The 25,840-nt window shown below is 39.0% G+C and overlaps 1 protein-coding gene across 3 annotated transcripts in view; it reads right to left on the reverse strand.

Annotated features, from left to right (window-relative positions):
• The window catches only part of LOC133653989 (death-inducer obliterator 1-like), a 74,580-nt gene that overhangs the window by 26,252 nt on the left and 22,488 nt on the right, over positions 1-25,840 (reverse strand). For 2 of the 3 annotated variants that reach the window (XM_062053884.1, XM_062053883.1), the window contains exons 7-8: positions 2,107-2,614; positions 1,818-1,977 (exon numbers count right to left, since the gene is read on the reverse strand). In XM_062053884.1, the coding sequence (XP_061909868.1) occupies positions 1,818-1,977; positions 2,107-2,614 (668 nt within the window). Of the gene's footprint in view, positions 1-1,817; positions 1,978-2,106; positions 2,615-22,160; positions 22,491-25,840 lie in introns of those variants that run through there. The other variant, XM_062053887.1, reaches the window with a different exon arrangement.

Here is a 25,840-nt window from a genome sequence, read left to right on the forward strand (position 1 = left end):
AATGCCTTTTACTTGTATAGTCGAAGGTTGTGGCCATAAACCAAAAAGTTGATCAACAAATGTTGTGATTTGTCTGTAAAATTAATTATTCTTAAAATGACTAAAATACATAAATATTACATGCCATTATGAATGTGTGTTACTACATAACATATCTACTTACAGTGTGTATATAATACGCTGATTGTGGTTTTTGGATGTGTATAGAGCGCTTTATAGGCGGAACAGAGTGAATTCGGCGTGGCGCAGTTGGGAGAGTCTCTGTGCCAGCAACCTGAAGGTTCCTGGTTCAATCCCCACCTTCTACCAACCTAGTCACGTCCGTTGTGTCCTTGAGCAAGACACTTCACCATTGCTCCTGATGGGTCGTGGTTAGCGCCTTGCACGGCAGCTCCCGCCATCAGTGTGTGAATGGGTGAATGTGGAAATAGTGTCAAAGCGCTTTGAGTACCTTGAAGGTAGAAAAGCGCTATACAAGTATAACCCATTTACCAATTCCATTACATTCACTGTTAGCTGACTTTTGCTAGTGTTGATTTACAAGTTAGAATGCATAAAAAAGAAAAATGTGTGCTTGTCTCAATTGTGATTGACGGCCATAATTCCCCAAAAACTGTAGTTACCCTTAAAAGGTCAAATATTGTAAAATAATATAGATCAGCACGAGTAAGCTTATTTTAAGGGGGAACTACACTTTTTGGGGGGAATTTTGCTTAATGTTCACAATCATTATGAGAGACATGGCTGGGGAGGGCTGGAGTATTTTGAAGATGGTAAAAAATGCTTGGAAGATGCGGCAAATAGGAGTCACCGTTTTATATACACGCTGCAAGTCCATATAATTGAGTAACAAACACGTTCATAGCAATATGTAATATGTACAATATTTACCGTATTTTGTTCATTTTAATCATTGCCGGAACTAATTATCCGACAGTATGTGCTCCTACTTCCGGATACAAAACGTTTGTGTGTATTCTAATCATTGCAGACTTGGTAACAAACAACGAAGATGAATATTTTTGGACAAATAAGGATTGCCAACCTTATCTTTTTTAATCTGAATTTATGGAGGATGAACTACTGCTTCTAGAAGCGAGCACGAAGGAAGAGTGAGACGTTGGAGCAGATGGAAGCCGAAAAAGTGAGGTAAAAGTGAATCAAAGCTGCAAAATGTGGGAGTTGGAGACAAGCTATTTTGACATAAATGGCGTGCTTATCCAAAATTAACCGGAAAAAACGTCCCTGGCCAGCTGGAACAAACAGGCAACGGTCTATTGAGTGAGTTACACTTTATATGGATCATGCAGCACATTATGCGTGTATCATGACATAGAGCATACACTGTCTGGATCGCTGTGTACAAACAAACATGAAAGGTGGGCTAATATTTTACAGATACTATAATATGATTGTTCATGTTTTTCAGAATGGTGTATTAACGCAGGGTGTTGTGCATTACAAACTCAAACGTGTTTCGTGCAGACGTAGAAGCTAGGTTATCTCTTGCCGTGGTTAGCTTCCACGGCTAATACTGTAGCACGCCAATGTGTTAGTACGCTCCTCAATATTCGTTCTTACAATAACAATGTCACTACAGTTTGGTTATTATACGGGTTACGCAACGTAAATTAAGTATTGTTGATGATTTTTTGAATGCATTTTCAAAGTGATTTAGTAGTAGAATTGATTACTACCATTAGCTGCATTGCTGGCCACCAAGAATTTAAAAAAAGTGCAGTTCCCCTTTAAGGAATTACTTCAGAGAATAACTTCCATACTGACAAATATAACAAAACAGCTCTTGAATAACAAACCTTGTGTCTTGGATCTTTTAAGTTGAACATAATAGTTCTGTACTTATTCATGTATTTGCTGTCTGTATTACGAAAAATGTCGAACATCTCCGTCTCAATGCTTGCAACAAGCTTTGCAGCATCACTTTCACACATTTCCAAATCTTCACAGTCACAAACCCTTGACAAACAAAAACAAAGTTAAGTCAATTTAGATTTAGTTTTCTTCATGTTTCTCTGCAGGTGTATATTTAATCATTAAAACCTCAATCTTAACAACATGCATGAAAAATATATATTTAAGTCTCACCTTTTAAGCAAGATGCTCGTGAGGGAGCGCTGGATGCTCTGTCTGACCTGGTTATTTGGCTGAGAGGGTCTGGAGGAGGGAGCGCTTGGTGCAGGTGGTACAGGGAGATTTCGGCTCTCATTCAGTAGGGTGGGGGCCATAGGCTTCAGGCTTGGGGTTGCCATTTGGCTACTTGACGAAGGCTTAAGTCCAGATTGCTTCTTAGGTATTATGTATGTCGTAGAGTTCAAAACACCCCCCTTTTCATATTTTTTGGATCCTGATGTGTTTGGAGATGATGTGGGGGGAGCCAGACCTAATTTTTCATTAGGCATTATTAAGGGAACTGATTTTTCAGTTTCTACTGAAACGTCACTTTTTATGGAATCCTTTGTGGTGGCATTTGAGTCACTTTGAGGTAGACCTTGTTCGATGGTAGGTTGTTGTGAGGGAGATGCATCTGTAGTTGGGTCCTCTGGATTTTGTTTTGGAGGGGATTGAGTTTCAATTTGTTTACACCCCTTTGTGACTGTCAGGAAAAAAGAACAGCAGGACATTGTGTGACCAATAATGTGAAAATGTCACATGTGCTAATAAATTCAATATATTTAAAATCACAAAATTAAATAATAACCATCAGTAAATGCTGCATCTGTCCATTTTAGAACCCAGTGGAGGAGACAAAATTAGGATTTTGAAGAGAGTGTGTGTGGGGATGTGTCTGCAGGTTTGAGGGAGGTACTGGTCCTGTGGGCTTATAGGTGTGGTTGTGTTATATGTATACAGGAAGTATTTAAAGGATGTGAATTCACCTGTGCAAGTGAGAAAATAGGACAGAGGACAACATTTCTATTTTTGTTGACCACTCTGTTTTTGATAAATACACAAAACACAGTCTGGATCTAAGCGTCTTTGTACACCCAATGATGTTTTACAAACTCTAAATATACACTTTCATCTCTCAGCAGCCAAAAGGAAAGGTTGGTCGCAACACCCAGCAAATCAGAAACAAAATTCCACTATCGGATAAGCGTCATGGCACCAAAGTCGGCATTTGTTTTGATACAAAAATATTTCAGGGACCGCTCCATTTGCACACAGCGGAAGAAGAAAGCACACTTGACACTCCAGGATCGCAAAATACACTTTCACACAGGCACCATCCTCGACATTGCACAAAACTAGGATGGGAATGGGAAAAATACCCAGCTCCAAATATATATATATCTTTTTTAGTAAAACAAGTTAATCAAAGGGGATATATTATTCAAAACCAACTTCTTTTTTTTTTTTTTTACCTATTAGTACCTGTTTTGTTGTATTTGGGATCTGTAAGTCACAGAAATTTTAAATCAAACCATAGAAACATGGAGATATAAAACAATCTTGCCTTCCTTCATACTTCCCCCAAAGGAGCTGTTTGGAGGAACGTCCTTTTTGTGACGTTTTTCCAACATGTGATGTCAGTGGATATCGCCATACATTTTAGAGGTTTACCTGAATAGCTTTGCGCGAGTCCGCTTATTATAGTCAGTAAGCTCCTGTTTCCCTATCCCTTGTTGTGGCAAAGACTAGCTCGTACATGAACATGCATACGCCGCTGTTCCCACTTCTGATGAAACGTAGTGTATAGTTCTAACTTGTATCGGTCAGTAGACTCGATATGGAAGCGCTAAAAACTACAACATGGCTGACAGGGAGAATAAGCAGTCAAAGAGGAGGCACATAAATAAAACCACACAGAGTTGGACCAAGTGGCTGGAGAGAGGGAAGTCTGGGCTTCCCTGCTTAGGCTGCTGCCCCCGCGACCCGATCTCGGATAAGCGGAGGAAGATGGATGGATGGAGAACAGCGTATCCTGAAGACGCGGTCATATAGCAACTTGAGGATGGTCTGTAAAGAACCACTATTACACGTTATGTAGACCACAAGGTAGTGTTTTAAATGTAGAGAACAAGTCATAATATGACGCCTTCAAGTAAAATGTTATCGTTTAACATATAATATATGCGTCAAGATTTTTTTGGATGTATTTTTTGGGGGAAATTTAAACTTTTACAACAAAATTACTAACATGAACTTGATTCATAACACACTTATAAAGATAATTGTACTATGACAGCAAATTGTGTACATCTTGATTGCTAACTGAATTTCCTTGAGGGTTTCTTTTTGCTCAGTGTAAAAGTTCAACTTCTGAACTGCACTAAAGTGAACTCTCGTTTATCGGTCTAAATTGGTTCTCTGCCTGACAATGATCAATTAATTTCGTCAGATAGAAATTATAACTTACAAATGGAATATTTTCACGGCTAAAAATAAAAGAATGAAAACCCCATTTGACCTTTTAGGTAAGGTTATGAACATTATGAAATACCATCCACAAAGACATCTTTGCACTCGTCTAATAAGTAATATAGTATTGCTGACTAACGCTGAGCCAATCAGGGGCCATAATGCTGAACAGCCTGCTCATCCGGTGTGTTATTTTTAGTTCATCTAGTCATTGCTATGCTTGAAAATGCCCAAATGTATGTCGAAAATATATAGGATATGTTCTTAAAAGACTTGCGATAGAGTGAGGTCACAAACATTGCAGAACAATGTGGCGAAGGCCAACTATACTAATAATCACGGTAGTCCAACACTCTAAGATTGCCGGTTTGTTACAGATGGCTGTTACTTTGGTTATGAATGTGGAAATGAGCAACAGAAATATGGGGGAAAATATGTGGGAGAAAGAGAAAGTACTGAAGGACTGGATCTGGCTTCAGGTGGGAGATATCTCAAAGGAGCTTCACCATGCAGATTGAATTCAGTATGCTGATGGTAATAAGTACAAAAGGTTGTACACCTTTTTGTTTGATGAAGCTTAACATGAGTTTCCCAAGCAACAAACACAATGAGACAAGACAAACTAATGTGCTTAACAATAACCATTTACATAGCCTTTCACACCAGCAGTTGATGCTATGCATCATCTTGGTGAAGTTATTTGATCTACCTCAACTGACAATTAAGTCAAAATACATTGTACACAAATGGACTGCAATGATTACCTCTGCCAGGGTGTACAAGTGACAATAATTACTAGGGTTTGGTTAGTAATATAACTCCAAAAAGTTAGGGGTGGATTGTCAGAAATGTGATAAGTAATTATATTTTGGGGGTGAGCTGGCTCATCAAGGGATTCTTTTTTTATAGGTTGTATTACACATGATGTCACGTCCGGCTCTCTAAATATGCAAAGCTGGAAGTGATCGTCAAGCGAGCACTTGTTGTCAAAGCCTTCTGGGCGGCATTTTAACTTTCTCATAGAAAAATTCCCTATGCTTGAGTTGTTTAAAACCTTTCAGATCACGAAAAGGATAAAAGTTTATTGAGAGTTCCTTGAGAGGTAATCCAGAAGGGCGAATCTAGAAGGTCGAAAGATGTCAAGATTTTAAAAAGCCACAATGAGAAATGCACAAGTTTGTAAATCTTTGTTTGACATACTTTTAACGTTTAGTATTTCACATTTAAGTACTATCTTGATCTTAATTGTTTTTTATCTTGTTTCGGAGTTCTTAAAACAAATTTTTCCGATGCGTGTTTTGTAAAACACCAACTAGTCAAATCTTAATAAAATACAGCAAATGTGAGAATAACCTAAAAGAGTTAAGCTTTTACCAAACGCAGCAATCATAAATGATGCTTTCAGCACATTTAGCTTTGGTTATATTTTGATAAAGACGGGGAATTAGGGAAAACCAAGCATACTCAGAGCAAGGCAGTATGGCCAAAACCCACCCGGCCAAGCAGTTACAGTGAGCTGTGATCACTTCCACCGCTGCTGCTCACTGCTCCCCTCACCTCCCAAGGGGTGAACAAGGGGATGGGTCAAATACAGAGGTTCATTTCACCACACCTAGTGTGTGTGTGACAATCATTGGTACTTTCATTTTCTCCATCTTCTGTTAACAAACAATCAGGTCTCCAGTGGTGTCTCTGAATATCTTTGAGTGGGAAAATGAAAAACAGTAAATCTAGGCTATTAAATGCTAGTCACAGTTTTGTTTACAAGGATGTGTCCTCGCAAAACGCAAAGTTAAGTCATAAAATGCAACCTTACCCGAACAAAAACAATGCATGACCCTTTGAGACACTTGTGATTTAGGGCTATATAAATAAACATTGATTGATTGATTGATTCGGGAGAAGATTAATATCAATTTCCAATTTGCCACACAAAAATAAGTTTTAGGTCTCCATGCTTTTCCAAGCTTTCATCTGTTTTGCAGTGTGGGTTAACCCTAACCAGATAGTTCGAAATGTCTGGGAACACGCCTGACGGATAATCTTTGAGATCATGCGACAAATCTTTTTTTGAAAATGTATAGGGATCAATTCTACTGCATAGTTGACTTTTTTCTCGTATCTGCTAATAGTATGCCTCTTGCATACTCAAGATAGTTTGTTCACTGTTTGCTGCACAGTAGCTATGTTGGTTTGGTGGACCATCACTTTGTTCACCGGAAGTTAAAGGCCTACTGAAATCCACTACTACCGACCACGCAGTCTGATAGTTTATATATCAATGATGAAATCTTAACATTGCAACACATGCCAATACGGCCGGGTTAACTTATAAAGTGCAATTTTAAATTTCCCGCGAAACTTCCGGATGAAAACGTCTATGTATGATGACGTATGCGCGTGACGTCAATCGTTGAAACAGAAGTATTCGGACACCATTGTATCCAATACAAAAAGCTCTGTTTTCATCGCAAAATTCCACAGTATTCGGGACATCTGTGTTGGTGAATCTTTTGCAATTTGTTTAATGAACAATGAAGACTGCAAAGAAGTAAGCTGTAGGTGGGATCGGTGTATTAGCGGCTGGCTGCAGCAACACAACCAGGAGGACTTTGACTTGGATAGCAGACGCGCTATCCGACACTAGCCGCCGACCGCATCGATGATCGGGTGAAGTCCTTCGTCGCTCCGTCGATCGCTGGAACGCAGGTGAGCACGGGTGTTGAGCAGATAGATGAGGGCTGGCTGGCGTAGGTGGATAGCTAATGTTTTTAGCATAGCTCTGTGAGGTCCCGTAGCTAAGCTAGCTTCAATGACGTCGTTAGCAACAGCATTGTTGAGCTTCGCCAGGCTGGAAAGCATTAACAGTGTAGTTACATGCCCATGGTTTAATAGTATTGTTGATTTTCTGTCTATCCTTCCATTCGGGTTTATTTATTTTGTTTCTATCTGCAGTTAAGCCCGATGCTATCACGCTAGCTCCGTAGCTAAAGTGCTTCGCTGATGTATTGTCGTGGGGATAAAAGTCACTGTGAATGTCCATTTCGCGTTCTCGACTCTCATTTTCAAGAAGATATAGTATCCGAGGTGGTTTAAAATGCAAATCCGTGATCCACAAGAGAAAAAGGAGAAAGTGTGGAATCCAATGAGCCCTTTTACCTTAAGTTACGGTCAGAGCGAAAAAAGATACGTCCTGCACTGCACTCTAGTCCTTCACTCTCACGTTCCTCATCCACGAATCTTTCATCCTCGCTCAAATTAATGGGGTAATCGTCGCTTTCTCGGTCCGAATCGCTCTCGCTGCTGGTGTAAACAATGGGGAAATGTGAGGAGCCTTTCAACCTGTGACGTCACGCTACTTCCGGTACAGGCAAGGCTTTTTTTATCAGCGACCAAAAGTTGCGAACTTTATCGTCAATGTTCTCTACTAAATCCTTTCAGCAAAAATATGGCAATATCGCGAAATGATCAAGTATGACACATAGAATGGATCTGCTATCCCCGTTTAAATAAAAAAAAAATCATTTCAGTAGGCCTTTAACATCCCAGCAAAAGTCACATGACTGACTAAAACCTATTGGGAGATAAGACCTGGAGAGGTCTGCACTTTAAAACATTGCTTTTCTAGCCATTTATGCAATGCAAAGAGTTAAAAAAAAAAAAGTTTTTTGTTGACTGCGTTCACTGTAAATTTGCTGTTGCATATGTAAATGCATATATTTTCTTTTTATCTAAGTTTAAAAAAAAAAAAAAACATTGTATGTTACTGTGTTAAGTATGCCTCGGACATTAAACAGGATAGGACCGCCCATGCTGCAGCTACAGACTATTTCACCAATCGTTTTGTTTTTTGTTAAATCCGATCTTTTTAGTGGCCGTTCGCATTACAATTGGTATTTTGGCTTTGGCAGTTTTACGGGATAATTTGCTCTGATGTCTGCTTGAAGAGCGTGTCTGTGGGCGAGCAGTCAGGGACGGAGTGGTGGAAGTTTCACAAAAGTTCCTAAAACATTTTATTTTCTCCTGTTTTCTGCTCTGGTGTCAACTATTTATTTCATAACCGTCTATTTTGGTGAATAATTATGAAGTCCTGGTCGGAATAGTGCAACCGGATTCGGGAGCGTTCAGATTGAGGACACAACACACTGATTTATTTCCACATACAAAGGAGGCCTGGGTCGGATATGAAAAAAATTGAATTGCACTGTTCACACTGACATGAAAAAAAATCAGATAAAGGTTGCATATGGGCATATAAAATCAGACTTGACTTGCAGTGTAAACAATGCCAAAGTGTTTTGTTGGTAAAAATAGCGGATTATAGGCTTCATATGAAATTGACCCTCCATATTCTTTGTTTGAATTTTTTGTGCCTCTTGGAAGAACAATTCTTGTTTTAGATGTTTTTTGATCACCATTTTTTGCCTAAAAAAAGACAGTGTCAGAAGGTGTAACAACATAGTACAAAATTGTGGTCACATCCAAACAAGATGAAATAACTTTTTATGGAGCGGTTTCAGTACACCCTGTGCTTTGTCAGATCAAGCATCTCAGTATTAAGAGTATATCCCTCACATTACAGTAACCATTTTTATTACAGTATATAGTCTAAAGCGAAAGTACTCTGAAATAAAACTTGGATATACTTTATAGAAGTGCTGTGGATTTAACAATATATATCGTAATACGACAAACAATTTATCGTACGACATAATTCTCGATTGTATCGACATTTTAAGATCTGGGCTGCAACAAAAGTGACTGCAACAGCTGTTGCTTTGTAGCATTTTTACATTACTGTAAAAACCTTTACAGCTAGAGCTGGCAGAGCAAGGATGCAAACAACCTAGCAGTCTACTACAAGTAGAGATGGAAAGCATAATGGAAGTTAAACCAACAAAACTCAAAGAGGAATTGGTACCAAAATAAGGGAAGCCTTTGTTTGGCTTTGATTTGGATTTAAAAAGTCAGACATCGACCAGTAGGCTAATCTGCCAAAACATGCCGCCAACGAGTCGTTCCTCGCAATTTTAACACGTCCATTCTTTTCCATCACTTGAAGATACGGCATTCGGAACAATACAGAGACAGTGTTAAAATGTGACATAATACTAACGCAACCTCAAAACCATGAAGAGATGAAAATAAATTACATCTAACAATGCGGACAGAGTTGTTGTCCAAAGGCACCATCTTGACAAGCACTCATGCAGAATTTACAGATTTGATCTCTAAATGAATGTGTACACATTATCCTATTACATACTCTTGAAAAAGGAAACAAAAGTTGTTTTTAGCTGTGTCGTCTTATATTTAAAATATGTGTATTATGTGTGAAGATAAATGATATATATAAATGAAGAAAAATGCTATATCTTGGGGTATATATTGTTAATGGGGTATCAAAATATGTATATGGAGATATTGTAGCGAGGCACTAATTGTTCTCATCACCAGATTGGGGATTGGTGGATAGGTCGGTTGTGACCAGTTATAAGGGTACACACTTCCGGGGGGAAAAAGGTTGTTTTTGTTGTGGAAAGAAGTCTGATAATAAACTCAACGGCTCAGAACTACTGTTCTCTCGCCTCATTATCTCAACTCCCACATTGGTGACCTCAACGTTTTTCGGACATGTTTAACGCTGCAGGTCTCATCATTCCTGACAGCTCTGCGCCATTACAACAGCCAGTAGCGGCTCCTGCCGTTTTTGCTGCAACAGTGAAACTCCCCAAGTTCTGGCAGCACGATACTGAGCCCTGGTTCCAGCATGTGGAAGCCCAGTTTCAACTTCGGGGGATTACAGCAGAAGAGACACGTTACTACCATGTTGTCGCTGCTCTGGACGCTCAAAGGACGCAGAGAGTTATGGCCGTGCTGAGGGATCCTCCGGCAGCAGACAAGTACGGTGCATTAAAGACTTTATTGCTGCGGCTGTACCAGCTGTCCGACGCAGAGCGAGCTGACCGCCTCTCGTCTCTCAACAGCCTGGGAGACAGAAAGTCTACCGAGCTAATGAAGAATATGCTCGCATTGCTCGGTTCCTGTGATGCATCGTTCCTGTTCGTGCAGCCGTTTGTCCGTCAGCTACCGCCCCCGGTACGCACGGTGCTCGCCAACTCGCTGTTTGTCAAGATTACAGATGTTTGGCTGAGGAGGCGGGCAGGATTCTTCCAGCTGCTCGCCAGTTCAGCGTTCAAGCCCGGCTGCCTGCACCGACCTGGAATGCGCATGAGGAGCTCGATGCTAGCACTACGGCTGTCCCTATGCATCACTGTTTGCCTCGTTTACGTATGCCCAAAGACCTCCTGGCGACAAAGTTTGTGTTTCTTCGTCATGGTGGTCATTCCTCCCCACTCCAACCTCCTTATGACAGCCCCTTTCGAGTGGTGAAAACAGGGATCAAGAACTTTGTCATAGACTTGGGGGGTCGGCATGAGCGGGTTACTGTCGATCGGATAAAGCCTGCCCATCAGGACCTGGACGACGTGATGCTACCGCCACTCCCACCTCGTCGGGGCCGGTCGCCTGCATCTGTTCTGGACCCGGTTACCTCTTTTGAAAGACGGTCTGGATTGCCCGCTGTTTCGGCCCAGGCTTGGGGGATGGGGGTGGGTGGAGGTTGGGGGGGGGGGGGGGTGCACTAATTGTTCTCATCACCAGATTGGGGATTGGTGGATAGGTTGGATGTGACCAGTTATAAGGGTACACACTTCCGGGGGAGGGAAAGGGGTTGTTGTTGTGGAAAGAAGTCTGATAAACTCACCGGCTCAGAACTACTGCTCTCTCGCCTCATTATCTCGACCCCCACAATATATATGTTTGTCCATATTGCACAGCACAACTTTATCATATGTTAGTAGAGTAGTCATTGTTCAGCTTGTAGAAGAGCATTATTATCTAAATAACTGGCAACATAAGTGAGTAGCAAGATAATTGTGTTTTGACTTCAATCAGGCATGGTAGTGGTAGTGTCATGGTCTGGGCCTGTTTGAGTGCTATGGACACTGGGTAGCTGCAGTTCATAAAAAAATAAAAAATCTGAATATTTCTGTGAAATTCTGAACGAGACCATGATGCCACCCTTTGGGCCGAATGGCAGGTTTCCAGCATTACATCAACCTGAAACACACCTCCAAGGTGACAAGTGCCTTGTTGAGGAAGCTGAAGGTATCAGAGAAGCCAAGTATGTTTCCAGACCTTAAACAAACTGAGCCCAGGTGGGGCATTTTTAAGATGACAGATTTTCAGTTATCCACCATCCACCAGCTCCGTGATATCATCAATAGAGGCAGTGGTAGATGATAATGGTGCCCACACTAAATATTGACACTTTTGTAAACAGTAAATATGCTGTACATGTTGCATACTGACTAAGTTATCTGTGGGGATGGAATAAGTGACTAAAAGGGAAGCTCTGCTTCCCCTACAACATAAAAAATAAAGTGGTCAAACTTGTACTTTTGTGTTTAGATTTCATTGACTAAATATGTGCAATGTGTTCAACTTTTTTTGAGAATCAGCTACTTTTGCGACAGCTAACAACTTTTTTCTCATTCAATATTAAACAGTGTTGAAGGTGAGTGTCCATTGACTCCAACAGTGGAGCATCGAGTGGATCGTTCCACTGCAGCCAAACTAAACAGTCATTAGATAAATGAAGTGGATAGAAAGCGCGCTTGGCCTCAGCTTGCCTTCAGCATGATGATGGGTTAATCAGGCTGGGCTTCCGCAAGACAATTAAAGGCCTACTGAAATGAATTTTTTTTATTTAAACGGGGATAGCAGATCTATTCTATGTGTCATACTTGATCATTTCGCGATATTGCCATATTTTTGCTGAAAGGATTTAGTATAGAACAACGACGATAAAGATTGCAACTTTTGGTATCTGATAAAAAAAAGGCTTGCCCCTACCGGAAGTAGCGTGACGTAGTCAGTTGAACATATACGCAAAGTTCCCTATTGTTTACAATGATGGTCGCATGAAGTGAGAGAGATTCGGACCGAGAAAGCGACAATTTCCCCATTAATTTGAGCGAGGATGAAAGATTTGTGGATGAGTAAAGTGCAAGTGAAGGACTAGTGGGGAGTTGAAGCTATTCAGATAGGGAAGATGCTGTAAGAGCCGGGGGTGACCTGATATTCAGCTGGGAATGACTACAACAGTAAATAAACACAAGACATATATATACTCTATTAGCCACAACACAACCAGGCTTATATTTAATATGCCACAAATTAATCCTGCATAAAAACACCTGCGTGTTTGTTATGCTAGCTCCTAGCTCCTCTGCTAGCTCCTAGCTCCATAGAACACGCCAATACAATTCAAACACCTGATCAACACACACCATCACTCAGCCCAAAAGACCGTTTCCTTAACCCAAGGTTCATAAAGCTTATATATTTTTAAAAAGTTACGTACGTGACGCGCACATACGGTCAAGTTATCGAATGTTTAGCAGCCAAGGCTGCATACTCACGGTACCTGATATTCAGCTGGGAATGACTACAACAGTAAATAAACACAAGACATATATATACTCTATTAGCCACAACACAACCAGGCTTATATTTAATATGCCACAAATTAATCCTGCATAATAACACCTGCGTGTTTGTTATGCTAGCTCCTAGCTCCTCTGCTAGCTCCTAGCTCCATAGAACACGCCAATACAATTCAAACACCTGATCAACACACACAATCACTCAGCCCAAAAGACCGTTCACCTAACCCAAGGTTCATAAAGCTTATATATTTTTAAAAAGTTACGTACGTGACGCGCACGTAGGTACGGTATGTGTTATGCTAGCTCCTCTGCTAGCTCCTAGCTCCATAGAACACGCCAATACAATTCAAACACATGATCAACACACACAATCACTCAGCCCAAAAGACCGTTCACCTAATCCAAGGTTCATAAAGCTTATATATTTTTAAAAAGTTACGTACGTGACGCGCACGTAGGTACGGTACGTGTTATGCTAGCTCCTCTGCTAGCTCCTAGCTCCATAGAACACGCCAATACAATTCAAACACATGATCAACACACACAATCACTCAGCCCAAAAGACCGTTCACCTAACCCAAGGTTCATAAAGCTTATATATTTTAAAAAAGTTACGTACATACGCAAAAAAAAGCCAAAGCTGCATACTCACAGTAGCACGTCTGCGTCTTTGTCATCCAAATCAAAGTAATCCTGGTAAGAGTCTGTGTTGTCCCAGTTCTCTACAGGCGTCTGTGTATCCAAATCAAAAGTCCTCCTGGTTAGAGTCTCTGTTATCCGAGTTCTTCCATCTTGACTGCATCTTTCGGGAATGTAAACAAAGAAGCGCCGGCTGTGTACTGTTGTGGCTGACTACGTTCGAAAAATACGTCCATTTCGCACCGACAACTTTCTTCTTTGCTTGCTTGGCTTCCTTCTCCATAATGCAATGAACATGATTGAAACAGATTCACGAACACAGATGTCCAGAATACTGTGGAATTATGAAATGAAAACAGAGCTTTTTCGTATCGACTTCAATGTGGAAGGCATACCCGTGTTCGCCGGGCTACGTCACGCGCATACGTCATCCTCAGAGGCGTTTCGAACCGGAAGTTTAGCGGCAAATTTAAAATGTCACTTTATAAGTTAACCCGGCCGTATTGGCATGTGTTATAATGTTAAGATTTCATCATTGATATATAAACTATCAGACTGCGTGGTCGGTAGTAGTGGCTTTCAGTAGGCCTTTAATCTTTCTGAGGCTTTCTTTCTTTTTGATTGACAGCAAAATGAGCGAATCAGCGAAATATAAAGCAGCGAAATATAAAGCACTGCCAGATAATTGTTCAAGTTTCATTCTTTTTATATTGTTCTAAGTTGATATGGAGAATTTAACAATACTCTGTATAAGTGACGTTTCCTTTATGAACTCTCCTTTTTAATATTTTGTAACCATTATTGGAGACTACTGTTTAGGGAGTAGCTGGAAAAGATTTCCCCTACTTGAAAGACAAGCAGCTGCTAATGAATGAAATGTAAGGTAAAATACATTTTGAAAATTAGCTAGTTTGAATATGTCAGACGTTAGTACAGTGGAAGAATGCCTGCAACTTGCAGACACCGGACAGAAAGGGAGGCTGCAAGAGGTGATAGTCGCGGCAACTTTGGTTGCATTTGTTTTACACACTATGTACACAATTGACCAAATTCATCCGATCTGTAAAACATATATTAAAAAAAAAAGATAGGAAGTCAAATGCTTCGTATTACAACCCCTGACAAAAATGACAGAATTTCCAGTCTTGGTGCATTCAGTTGTTGAAATTTGTAGAAAAAAATCAGATAACAGACATGACACAAAACTATAGTCTTTTCAAATGGCAACTTTCTGGCTTAAAAAAAACCACAAAAATAAATCAAGAATATAAAATTGTGGTGGTCAATAACAGATTATTTTTAGATAAAACAAAGTGAAATAAGAATGGAAGCGGTCAATTCTGAGAAAATTGTGGAATCGTGAAAAACAAAAACACACTACAACACAGTAGTACTTTGTTGCACCACCTCTGACTTTCATAAAAGTTTGCAGTCTCTGAGGCATGGACTTACCGTGTGACCCACAGTACTCTTCATACATCTTACTCCAACTTTTTCTGATTGCTGGTGTCAGATGAAGTTTGCAGGTTGGAGTCTTGTCATGGACCTTTTGCTTCAATTTCCACCACAGATTTTCAATTAGATTCACATCCGGACTATTAACAGGCCATGACATTGACCTTATATATATTTAAGGAAAACTTAAGTTTTTGCTTCACTGCAAGAATCATTATCATCTAGAAAAAGATCATCATCCCCAAACATCTTTTCGATTGATGGAATGTGAAAAGTGTCCAAAATGTCAATGTAAGCTTGTGCATTTAGATGTAATGACAGCCATCTCCCCAGGGCCATTACCTGACGCAGTCGTCTTGATACATTTCATTGGAACAGCACCAAACAAAAGTTCCAGCATCATCATTTTGCCCAATGCAGATTCAGGATTAATCACTGAATGGGACTTCCATCCAGTCATCCATAGTCCACCTTTGCCTTTCTTAGCCCATTGGAACCTTGTTTTTTTCTGTTTAGTTGTTAATTAAGGCTTTTGTTTAGCCTTTTTGTGTTTAAATACCACTTCCTTTTGGTAGTTACTTACAGTTCAGTCCCAGATGGTGACTCCAGTTTCCGTCCATTTGTTCTTTGTTTGTTTTGCTGTGGATTTTCTGTTTTAAGAAGACATGTTGCTTTATGTTTCCTGTCTTGACACTTTAATGTTTTTCTTGGTCAAGTATGCTTGCCTTTTACAACCTTCCCATGTTGTTTGTACTTGATCCAGATTTTAGACACAGCTGACTGTAAACAATGAATATCTTTTGCAACATTGCATGATTATTTACCTTTTAAATACATTTGATAATAATTTCCTGTGTTTCAATTGATATCTCTCGTGTTGGAGTCATGATTCATATCAATCCAATTTGTGCAACAGCTTTTCAAGGTGTGAACACTCCTTTATAACTGCAGACTAATAAATTATTTAATCTGATCCAGGTGTTAGTTTTGGAAACGGTAGATGATTCCATACTTTTTTCGTCAGAATCGAGTGATTCCATAATTATTTTACTCGGCTTGTTTTAAAAATGAAACTTTAGCTAACAATTGATATTCCAGATTTTTTACTGTTACTTAAAGCCATAAAGTTGCCATTTGAAATGACTATAGTTTGGTTTCATGTCTGATATCTGCTTTTGTTTTACAAAATTGAACAACTGAATCAACATCCTCCAAGGCTGGTAATTCCATATTTTCCAGGAGTTGTATGTGTTGCATTATACAGAATATAAAATAATTTCAAAACCAGCAGATGGAACATATTGAAGTAAAAGGTAAATTAATCCCTCCATGATTTTATGGGCATTTTTACATGATTGTTGCTGCACGAAATGCCTGATTTCACAATAGCATTTTTAAAAAGGTGGAACAAAAAGTGCAATTGTGTAAAGCTTTTTTGTTAAATTTCAATAACCTTGAAATTTTTATTAGAATTTCTTATTTGAAGTGTTCTCTGTAGCCTTGACTCCAAAAAGCACAGAATTTTCAACAAATCAAACAGAGTATTACCGTATTCTTCGGACTATAAGTCGCAGTTTTTTTCATAGTTTGGCCGGGGGTGCGACTTATACTCAGGAGCGACTTATGCATGAAATTATTAACACATTACCGTAAAATATCAAATACTATTATTTAGATCATTCACGTAAGAGACTAGACATATAAGATTTCATCGGATTTAGCGATTAGGAGTGACAGATTGTTTGGTAAACGTATAGCATGTTCTATATGTTATAGTTATTTGAATGACTCTTACCATAATATGTTACGTTAACATGCCAGGCACGTTCTCAGTTGGTTATTTATGCGTCATATAACGTACACTTATTCAGCCTGTTGTTTACTATTCTTAAATTTTAAATAAACTTTCAAATGTCTATTCTTGGTGTTGGGTTTTATCAAATAAATTTCCCAAAAAAATGCGACTTATACTCCAGTGCGACTTATGTATGTTTTTTTCCTTCTTTATTATGCATTTTCAGCCGGTGCGACTTATACTCCGAAAAATACGGTAGTTATTTGTACACAGGCATGTGCATTGTTTTAAAAACAAGTATTGACGTTTCAATAGTTTAGGCATTTTAGGTCGCAACAATTTTTTAAAAAGCCCAATAAATACAGGGGGGATTGTATTAAACGTTATTTTAGTACACTTTAAAAAATACTATACGGCAGTCCAGATTCATCTTCTGATAAGCTTACACTAATGGCAATCACAGCGTTCATTTCATTACCATCGCCATCCACAGAGAATGATTTTGCAACCTCAAATTTGGCTGTTTTTGTGCAACCTCTGAGCTATAGCTTAGCTTCATTACAACTACCTGGAATTTCCAGTATGGTATTATAACCAAGTATGCTTCCGTCATAAACCTTTTTGGAACTCACAAAATTCCACTTAGAATGGCCAAACTGACTTGATTACTCAAGTCTTTAATTTGGGTTGGATCTCATCAAAATAACTATCCCGTTGATCACGACTGACCAGTTGATCTTTGGTACTTTTCTAGTACATCCCAAAAATGTTTGGCATCGAGGCACACATTTTAACCCTTGAAAACGCCCGTTCATCTGGCCACTTCTCCAGACATGCACTCCCCTCTAGCGCAACCCCCGAAACCCAGACAATACACCAATACCAAAGCACCAGCGCGGAACTGACTGTGTTGATGTGCACATTAAAAAAATTATGTTGCCCCGACTTGGATGGTTTTTCATGGGTGCCTGGCCTAATGCAGAAACCAAATGAACCACAAAAAAAGCAAACATGAGAAATACAAGACTAAGGGTACAAAGAGAAAAAGTCTAAATGTTGACACCAACAACCAATAATAACAAAGCTTTGCATCACTTTTTTAAGCTATTCTACTAAATGAATAAATTTAACATGTATACAAATATCACTTTGGGGGGTAAGTGATTGAGCATTCCTTGGTTCATGGCTGAGATCAAATTGGTGACCAATGCTTTAAAATGTCTTAACCATGACCCATGTTGGGTCGCAAGCAGTGTTGTTTTCGTCAACGATGACGATGACGAAATCATTTCGTTGACGCCACTTTTTTTCATGACGATAATGAGACGTGACGAGATAAACATGTCTCTCTGATGACGAAAACATGACGAGACGTGTGTGAGTTTTCGTTGACGAGACGAGAACGGACGAAAATGTTAGTGGGTAATCTGTCAGACGTTTAAAATGCATGACATTTCTGTTTATTGTGTGTGTCAATTAAAACCTACTAAGTATCTGCTGCTGCATTCTATCCTTGTTTGGTCACGCCCACCAACTGGCGTGCAGCGCACAACGTGCTCAACACGTCAGACTGTTGATACTCATCAGGCAATGGACCGTGATGGCGGCGGCAGTTTCAACACAGGGGCTCGGTGGTCGCAAACGTAGAGACGACATATGGGTGTATTTTAAATATAACCCAGCAGATAATAAAATAGAGTGTATTGTGAAGGAAGACGGTGACAAATGTGACCACAAAATATGCGGAAAAAATACGACCAACCTAAAGCGGCGCCTTAAGGCTCGCCACAAGGATATTTTTTCGAAGGTAAGTTACAAATGCTGTTAACATAATCGATAAATGTCATAGTAAGCTAATACATTAGTACGTTTTCCACATACTCCTGGCGCAAATGGGCTGCTAACTTCAGGCTAAAGTTAGCTTTTGTTACGCTAACGTCAATTCATTATGTGTGTGTTACTTTAGCAGCATGTTTAGCCATGTTTACATTCAGTGACGGTGTGGTTATCTCTTTGTGAGTACGTTCTGTCAGCACGTAACTTGATATGTTAAACAGGTCGAGTTACTGTTATACGTAGAGTCTGCTAGCTTTAGCCTAAAAGCCTCTAATTCATATTAAACACTGTTGTTGTTTCATACTTTCAAGTATGTACAGTATAACTCTCTGGTATAACTTACACCCTACCTCACTGTACCTCAGGAATTCATTGATTATTTTATTACATGGTTTGCACAAATTAAAGAGAGTGGGGTTGTATGATATCTGTTGTAATTGCACTGGCAGACCGGGCCAAGTTGAGCATATGTGTTCCTCATCCATCACTCATATTTTGGGCATGTTTATGTTCATTGTACTTTAACAAATTCTGAGAAATAAAGCCACAATTGCTGAAGTAGAATGTTTTTGTTTTTTGGCTTTTTTGGAGTAATGAACTTTGATTCCACTGTTACCACTTTATCTGTGTGTAATACACAATCCTTGGATCAGAAATCTGCTGTTGGGTGGAAACCTTATGTCTAAAACCATTCCTTTATTGTTATTATTTGTGAAAATAGCAGATCTGCAAGCTTACAATGGGTTGAACTTATAGATCTGCTGCTATTTTCACAACTTATGTGTGACACTGCCCAACAGCAATCTCCAATACTTATTGACCTAAATTAATTTGTTAAAAGACTATACTTATATACTTATATTATACTTTTTATTCCTTTTTTTTGGACTAAAACTAGACTAAAACCTTTTTGACTTTTCATCGACTAAAACTAGACTAAAACCCTTTTGAGTTTTCGTCGACTAAAACTGGACTAAAACTATCACATATAAAAGTGACTAAAATGTGACTAAAACTAATAAGTATTTTAGTCCAAAAGACTAAGACTAAGACTAAATGTAAGATAGTTGTCAAAAACAACATTGGTCGCAAGTGCCCAACATGGACCAAACAAAAAACATTGTTTCTCAGCTGTGGTTCGTATGGGCCAAAGCAGTACTCTGTTGCAATACACTTTTCCACCACTTGTGGCAGTAATGACATTATCAAACAAACAGAAGAACTCATAGAGAAGTTTCTTAAGCACAACAATGATGACTAAAGTGGTGAAGCTGTATTTTCATTTGCATGTTAATCTTAACAGCAATTTGAAGTGTACAACATCATTATAAGTGAAGAGTTTAGCCCCATACCACCATATTTAAAGAAGTGGAGATTGCCACGTTAAGATAGCAACTAATTAGCCTTGCGAAATGACACGTCGGGCCAAATTGGGCCCACTTTGATTGATTGACTGATGATGATCACTTTGGGCATAACTAATCTACGGTGAGCTGAAAGGTTACCCCCTCTGTAGCATTTATTTTCAATTACAGATAGAATATTTAAATTATGCTCCCACAGCATTGAATGCAATGCAAATATACACAGTGGTTCCTCGGCTTTCGAGTGTCCCAGCTCACAAGCAGTCTCTCTGTTAATTTTTATGTTTTAGCTTGAGGGCAAAATTCGGGTTACAAGCCTCTCCACCACTATTTGGCGTAGTTAATAACACACTGAACCCCTTAATATCAACCCCAAAACATCCAGTTTCTTACATGCTCGCATTAGCTAAAAGTTAGCGAGGCCCTTTTTTCTCAACCTTGAGAACAATTAAAGTATGAGGGACGGTGCTAAAAAGAAGGAACATTATTAAAAAAAAACAAATCATGGAAAAACATGATTGAGGTATGTGTTTTTTTAAAAGGGCAGACATTTGTCCAAGGGAATATGATGAAACTGCTAATGGCGTGTTTAACGGAGAAGCAGCTCAGAAGGGACACCGTAGAAGTCTACTCTCCAAAATAAATGTTGTACACTATCATTACTTCAAAAAACTACTGTAGTTGTTAGTACTATATTTTATTGTATTTTTTTTTAATGAAAAAATATTTTCACGGTAATTTGTCATATTTCAAAGCATGTTATATGCTAAAATGGTGGTGTTTTATTCAGATTAGTTGAATTTAAACAATTTAAATGGGGAACACTGATATGAGATACAAGTATTTTGGGTTATGAGCTCTATCACAGGACCAATTAAACTTGCAAGCCTAAGTACAACAGTATGCTGTAACTCATGAGACTCATAATGTCTAACATTACATGGGCTGTTTGCAACTTGCTTAATGTTGCATTTTTCAAACCAGTATTTATAGCAACAACACCACCAGCTATCTTAAGGTACCATTAGTTGTTAAACAGAACAGAGGAAGTAGTCTGGCGTTCATGGGTGTCACTCACCGCTGAATCACGCAGGGAGTGTGTAGACACACAAAAACAGAGTCAGAAAAGAAACTAAAAATGTGCAGTCATATTGTTGTTATGATATAATATACATGCAATGTTGCATGTAGCTAAACTTCGCCAAATTGCTACTGTAGCTGACAACACAAAGCTAATGTGTGTGTGTGTGTTCGTTAAATAGGGCATAGTTTACGGTATATGCTAATGGTGCGTTCCATTTGTACTGGGAAGTCGGAATTTTCATGTTCCAATCTTGAGTTTCAACTGGAACGCCCATTGAGGTCGGACTTTCGACAAGGGAAGCCGGCGCGTTCTCACCACCTCAAAGTTTGTTTCACAGATGGTTGCTCTGGATGTAAACAATGATATCAGCTTCTATAATATTCATTATTAGCACTTCAGATTAGTTTTTGTGGCAGTAAATCAGCCATATATGATTTAGTGTTATACGTTTATATATGCTAATGACATATTTATTTCATGTGATATATATGATGTACATCGCGAGCAATAGAGTGTGTTTCCTCTTTATCCACACTGTTTAAAGGTTGCAGAAAGACTGCCTATTTTCCCATAAGTTGTTTGTATTCAGACAAGACAAGCGCAAAAATAGATTTTGTGGATGGAGCCATCTTGATTTCCGACATTGTAACTGGAACGCTCACAACTCTGGGACATCATTCATTCCCATTCCATTGTTTATATAACTTTGGAAAGTTAGCGCTCTACAGGCAGTCATGTAAATGTTGCAAGCAGCCCCTTATACCAGGTAATCAAGAGAAGCTGCGTTTTCTTCAACCCTATAAATAAATGCGCAAAACCTAAAAATCGCAATAAGACACTAGTAATGGAAACACCTACTCTCAAATACCTCAAACATTTTTACCCTGTCATGAGGTGGTTTGTCAGACGTTTTGATATTGAAGTGTCGCAAAAGCATGATGGAATCACTTTTTCCGCATTTACAGGGGGACTATGCAGGACAGCCAGTACAGACTAATCTTTGCTTCCGATCGGTTGGCCGAGGAAAGCGAGGAGGCACCGGGCCGTCTCCCAGGTCCCTTCCCAGGAATAGAGGCCAATCTGCAGGCTCGGAGACACCTACAAGTCGCAAATGTACTTTGTCGAAATTTTTTAAATATCGCTTTTATTTTGCGAAAAAACGCAGCTAGAGAAAAAGAGACAAAGAAATATTCAGTTTAATGTATTGATGGGAAGTGTTGGAGAAATGTTACTTTTCATTAAACTATGAAAGCAAAGAACAGAATGAGGCCAAGATAATAAGAGTATTACAATAAAACCATGACCAGACCAGAACAATTTGATCAAGCAATTTAGCAACTGATGGGAAAGCCACAGTCGAGGTTAAAGATGACATGCCAGACAGGTCAGTGTTTGTGGATTACCAACACAAAAAAGTATGGACTCTGAAACCAAACACAAGAGCGTTAACATTAGCCATAAAGGAAAGCGAAAATGCATGAAAATATAGACCCATTTACAGCAAAACATATTTCAGGTAATAAGTGTCTATTTACAATTATTTGTGGTGCCATAGTACTGTTCTTCTAAACTATGACACTATGGAATGTCAATTTCTGTTTATGATAGGCTGCATGTCACAATTTTGGCCACTAGAGGGGAGTCATGTTACACTTTTAAGTTGTTGGACCAAACGGTTACTAATAGTGTTTACATTACATATAACAATGTGTAATACTGCAAAAAAAAAAGCTGTTCACTTTTCACTGAATATGTTGAATAAAACCATGCATAACATTTCACTAATACACTTCAACTTTTCGTCACTATGTCAATACCAAGCAAAACCTGACAGAAGCTGAATTTAAATGTCACCAAGGCAAATAACATACAGTTATGAACAGAAATGAACATTATTAAGACTGGAATCGTCCAAATGAAATCACTTGTTTTTATTCAAGATTAAAGTGTATTTATTTTGTAAAATTTTTACCTGATAAAAACTTTATTATTACCTACTGCCTTTAAAAAATACTGTCTGAAGAGTGAACATTGTAACAATGTTATTTAGGCTTTGGTTTCATGGATTAATTGGCAAGCACCTGAAAACATGACACATTTTAGCTTTCTATCATTGTTCTCAAAAAAATATAAACAATAAAGTCCATAATAGTCAGCATAGCTTAGTGAATGAAAATACAATTGTTGGACCAACAATCATACTATTTATTACTAGGACTTAATATGACGCTAGTTTATTTGCACAACCAGGTCTTCTTGTCCTTTCTTTAGGTTTAGTTCTGCTCACAAACACTAACTATATAGTAGAGAAACACAGTTTCTCAAACCAATCAAACGTTCAAACATTTTACAAAGTGTTCTTTGCAGACACGAGCATGGTCCAATTGGTTTCCACAAGATGACAGTGATATTTCGAAGAGCCATTTCCTTCGACATGCTTGTTTTTTCCCTGACTTTATTACATATATGAACCATTTCTTTCAGGACTCTATGGAAGCTCTTTGCTATCGCTCTATTGGAACAACTGGAACACCCAGGAACAGAACAGCAATACACAATTTTCTATTCAAAGTCTACACTCACTCTCACTTGTTTTAATGCTCCTTTCAAGCTGGTTGACCATCATGTGAATTATGCCGCAATGAAGAAAAACGGATGCAACGTCATAAGCAACCCAGCAATACCCCATAATGACTACTTAATATTTTGTTTTACAAACTAATTGAAAATTAAACAAAACTAAGAAATCACATGTACATAAGTATTCACAGCCTTTGCTCAATACTTTGTTGATGCACCTTTGGCAACAATTACAGCCTCAAGTCTTTTTGAATGCGACGCCACAAGTTTCGCACGCCTATCTTTGAGCAGTGTCGCCCGTTCATCTTTGCAGCACATCTAAAGTTCCATCAGGTCAGATGGGAAGCATCCCTGCACCGCAATTTTCAGATCTCTCCAGAGATGTTCTATCGGCCTATTCAAGTCTGGGCTCTGGCAGGGCCACTCAAGGACATTTACAGAGTTGTCCTGAACCCATTCCTTTGATATCTTGGCTGTGTGTTTAGGATCGTTGTCCTCCTGAAAGTTGAACCGTCACCCCAGTCTGAATTCAAGAGCACTCTGGAGCAGGTTTTTATTCAGGATGTCTGGGGACGGCGTGGCAAAGTTGGGAGAGTGGCCGTGCTAGCAATCTGAGGGTTACTGGTTCAATCCCCACCTTCTACCATCCTAGTCACATCCGTTGTGTCCTTGGGCAAGACACTTCACCCTTGCTCTTGATGGGTCCTGGTTAGCGCCTTGCATAGCAGCTCCCGCCATCAGTGTGTGAATGGGTGCATGTGGAAATACTGTCAAAGCGCTTTGGGCTCCTTAAAAAGGGGTAGAAAAGCGCTATACAAGTACAACCATTTACCATTTAGTCTCTGTACATTGCTACATTCATAATTTCCTCTATCCTGACTAAGCTCCCAGTTCCTTCAGCTGAAAAGCATCCCCATGCGTCAGTGTAGGGATGGTATTGTCCCCATGCGTCAGTGTAGGGATGGCATTGGCCTGGTGATGAGCGGTGCCTGGTTTTCTATAAACCTGGCGCCTGGCATTCATGCCAAAGAGTCCAATCTTTGTCTCATAAGACCAAATAATTTTGTTTGTCATGGTATTTCAGGGACAAGTTGGCAAACTTTTTACTAAGAAATGGCTGGCCACTATACCATACCGGTGTGATTGGTGGATTGCTGCAGAGATGCTTGTCTTTCTGTTAGGTTCTCCTCTTTCCACAGAGGAATGCTGAGGCTTTGACAGAATGGGCAGTTCTTGGTCAACTGCCTGACTAGACTAAGATAAATGCAGCAATGTGGCAAAAATATTTTTAAAAAAAACTTGAGGCTGTAATTGCTGCCAAAAGTGCATCAGGAAAGCATTGAGCAAAGTCTGTAAATACTTACATGTGGGTTTTTTTTTAGTATCAATAAATTTGCTAATTTAAAAAAAAAACGATAAACTTTTCACATTTTCATTATGAGGTATTGTCTGTAGAATTTTGAGGACAAAATGTATTATTCCATTTTGGAATAAGGCTGTGACATAACCAAATGTGGAAAAAGTGAAGTTTTGTGAATACTTTGCGGATATACTGTACATGTGATTTTTTTATTATTGTTTCCCATAAATTTGCATAAAAAATGTTCTAAAAAAAATTAACAAAACCTTTTTACATTGTCGTTATTTGTATTGTGTGTAGAATTTTAAGGATACAAAATAATTCCATTTTAGAATAAAGCTGTAACAACAAAATGTGGTGAAAGTGAAGCGCTGTAACTACTTTGCGGACGCACTGGATATGGTGAATAAATGCTGATCATTAGAACACCCACAATAGAGGGAGGAGATCAAATAAAATAATTTTGTGTTCGCAATGTGATTTATTGAGGCTGAAACTATTCTTTGGCCACTGTTTTGCATTTACAGTTGCAAGAAAAAGTATGTGAACCCTTTGGGATTACTTGGATTTCTGTATAAATTGGACATTAAATGTGTTCTGATCTTCATCTAAGTCACAACAATAGACAAACACAGTCTGCTTAAACTAATACTGCACAAAAAAAAAAAATATTTTCATTTTTTATTGAACAGAACATGTGCAGGGTGGAAAAAGTATGTGAACCTTTGGATTTAATAACTGGTTGAGCCTCTTTTGACAACAATAACCTCAACCAAACATTCACTGTAATTGGAGATTAGACTTGCACGGTCTGGAGGACTTTTGGACCATTCC

This window comes from Entelurus aequoreus, linkage group LG07 (genome assembly GCF_033978785.1).
Source record: "Entelurus aequoreus isolate RoL-2023_Sb linkage group LG07, RoL_Eaeq_v1.1, whole genome shotgun sequence".
Lineage (NCBI taxonomy): Eukaryota > Metazoa > Chordata > Actinopteri > Syngnathiformes > Syngnathidae > Entelurus > Entelurus aequoreus.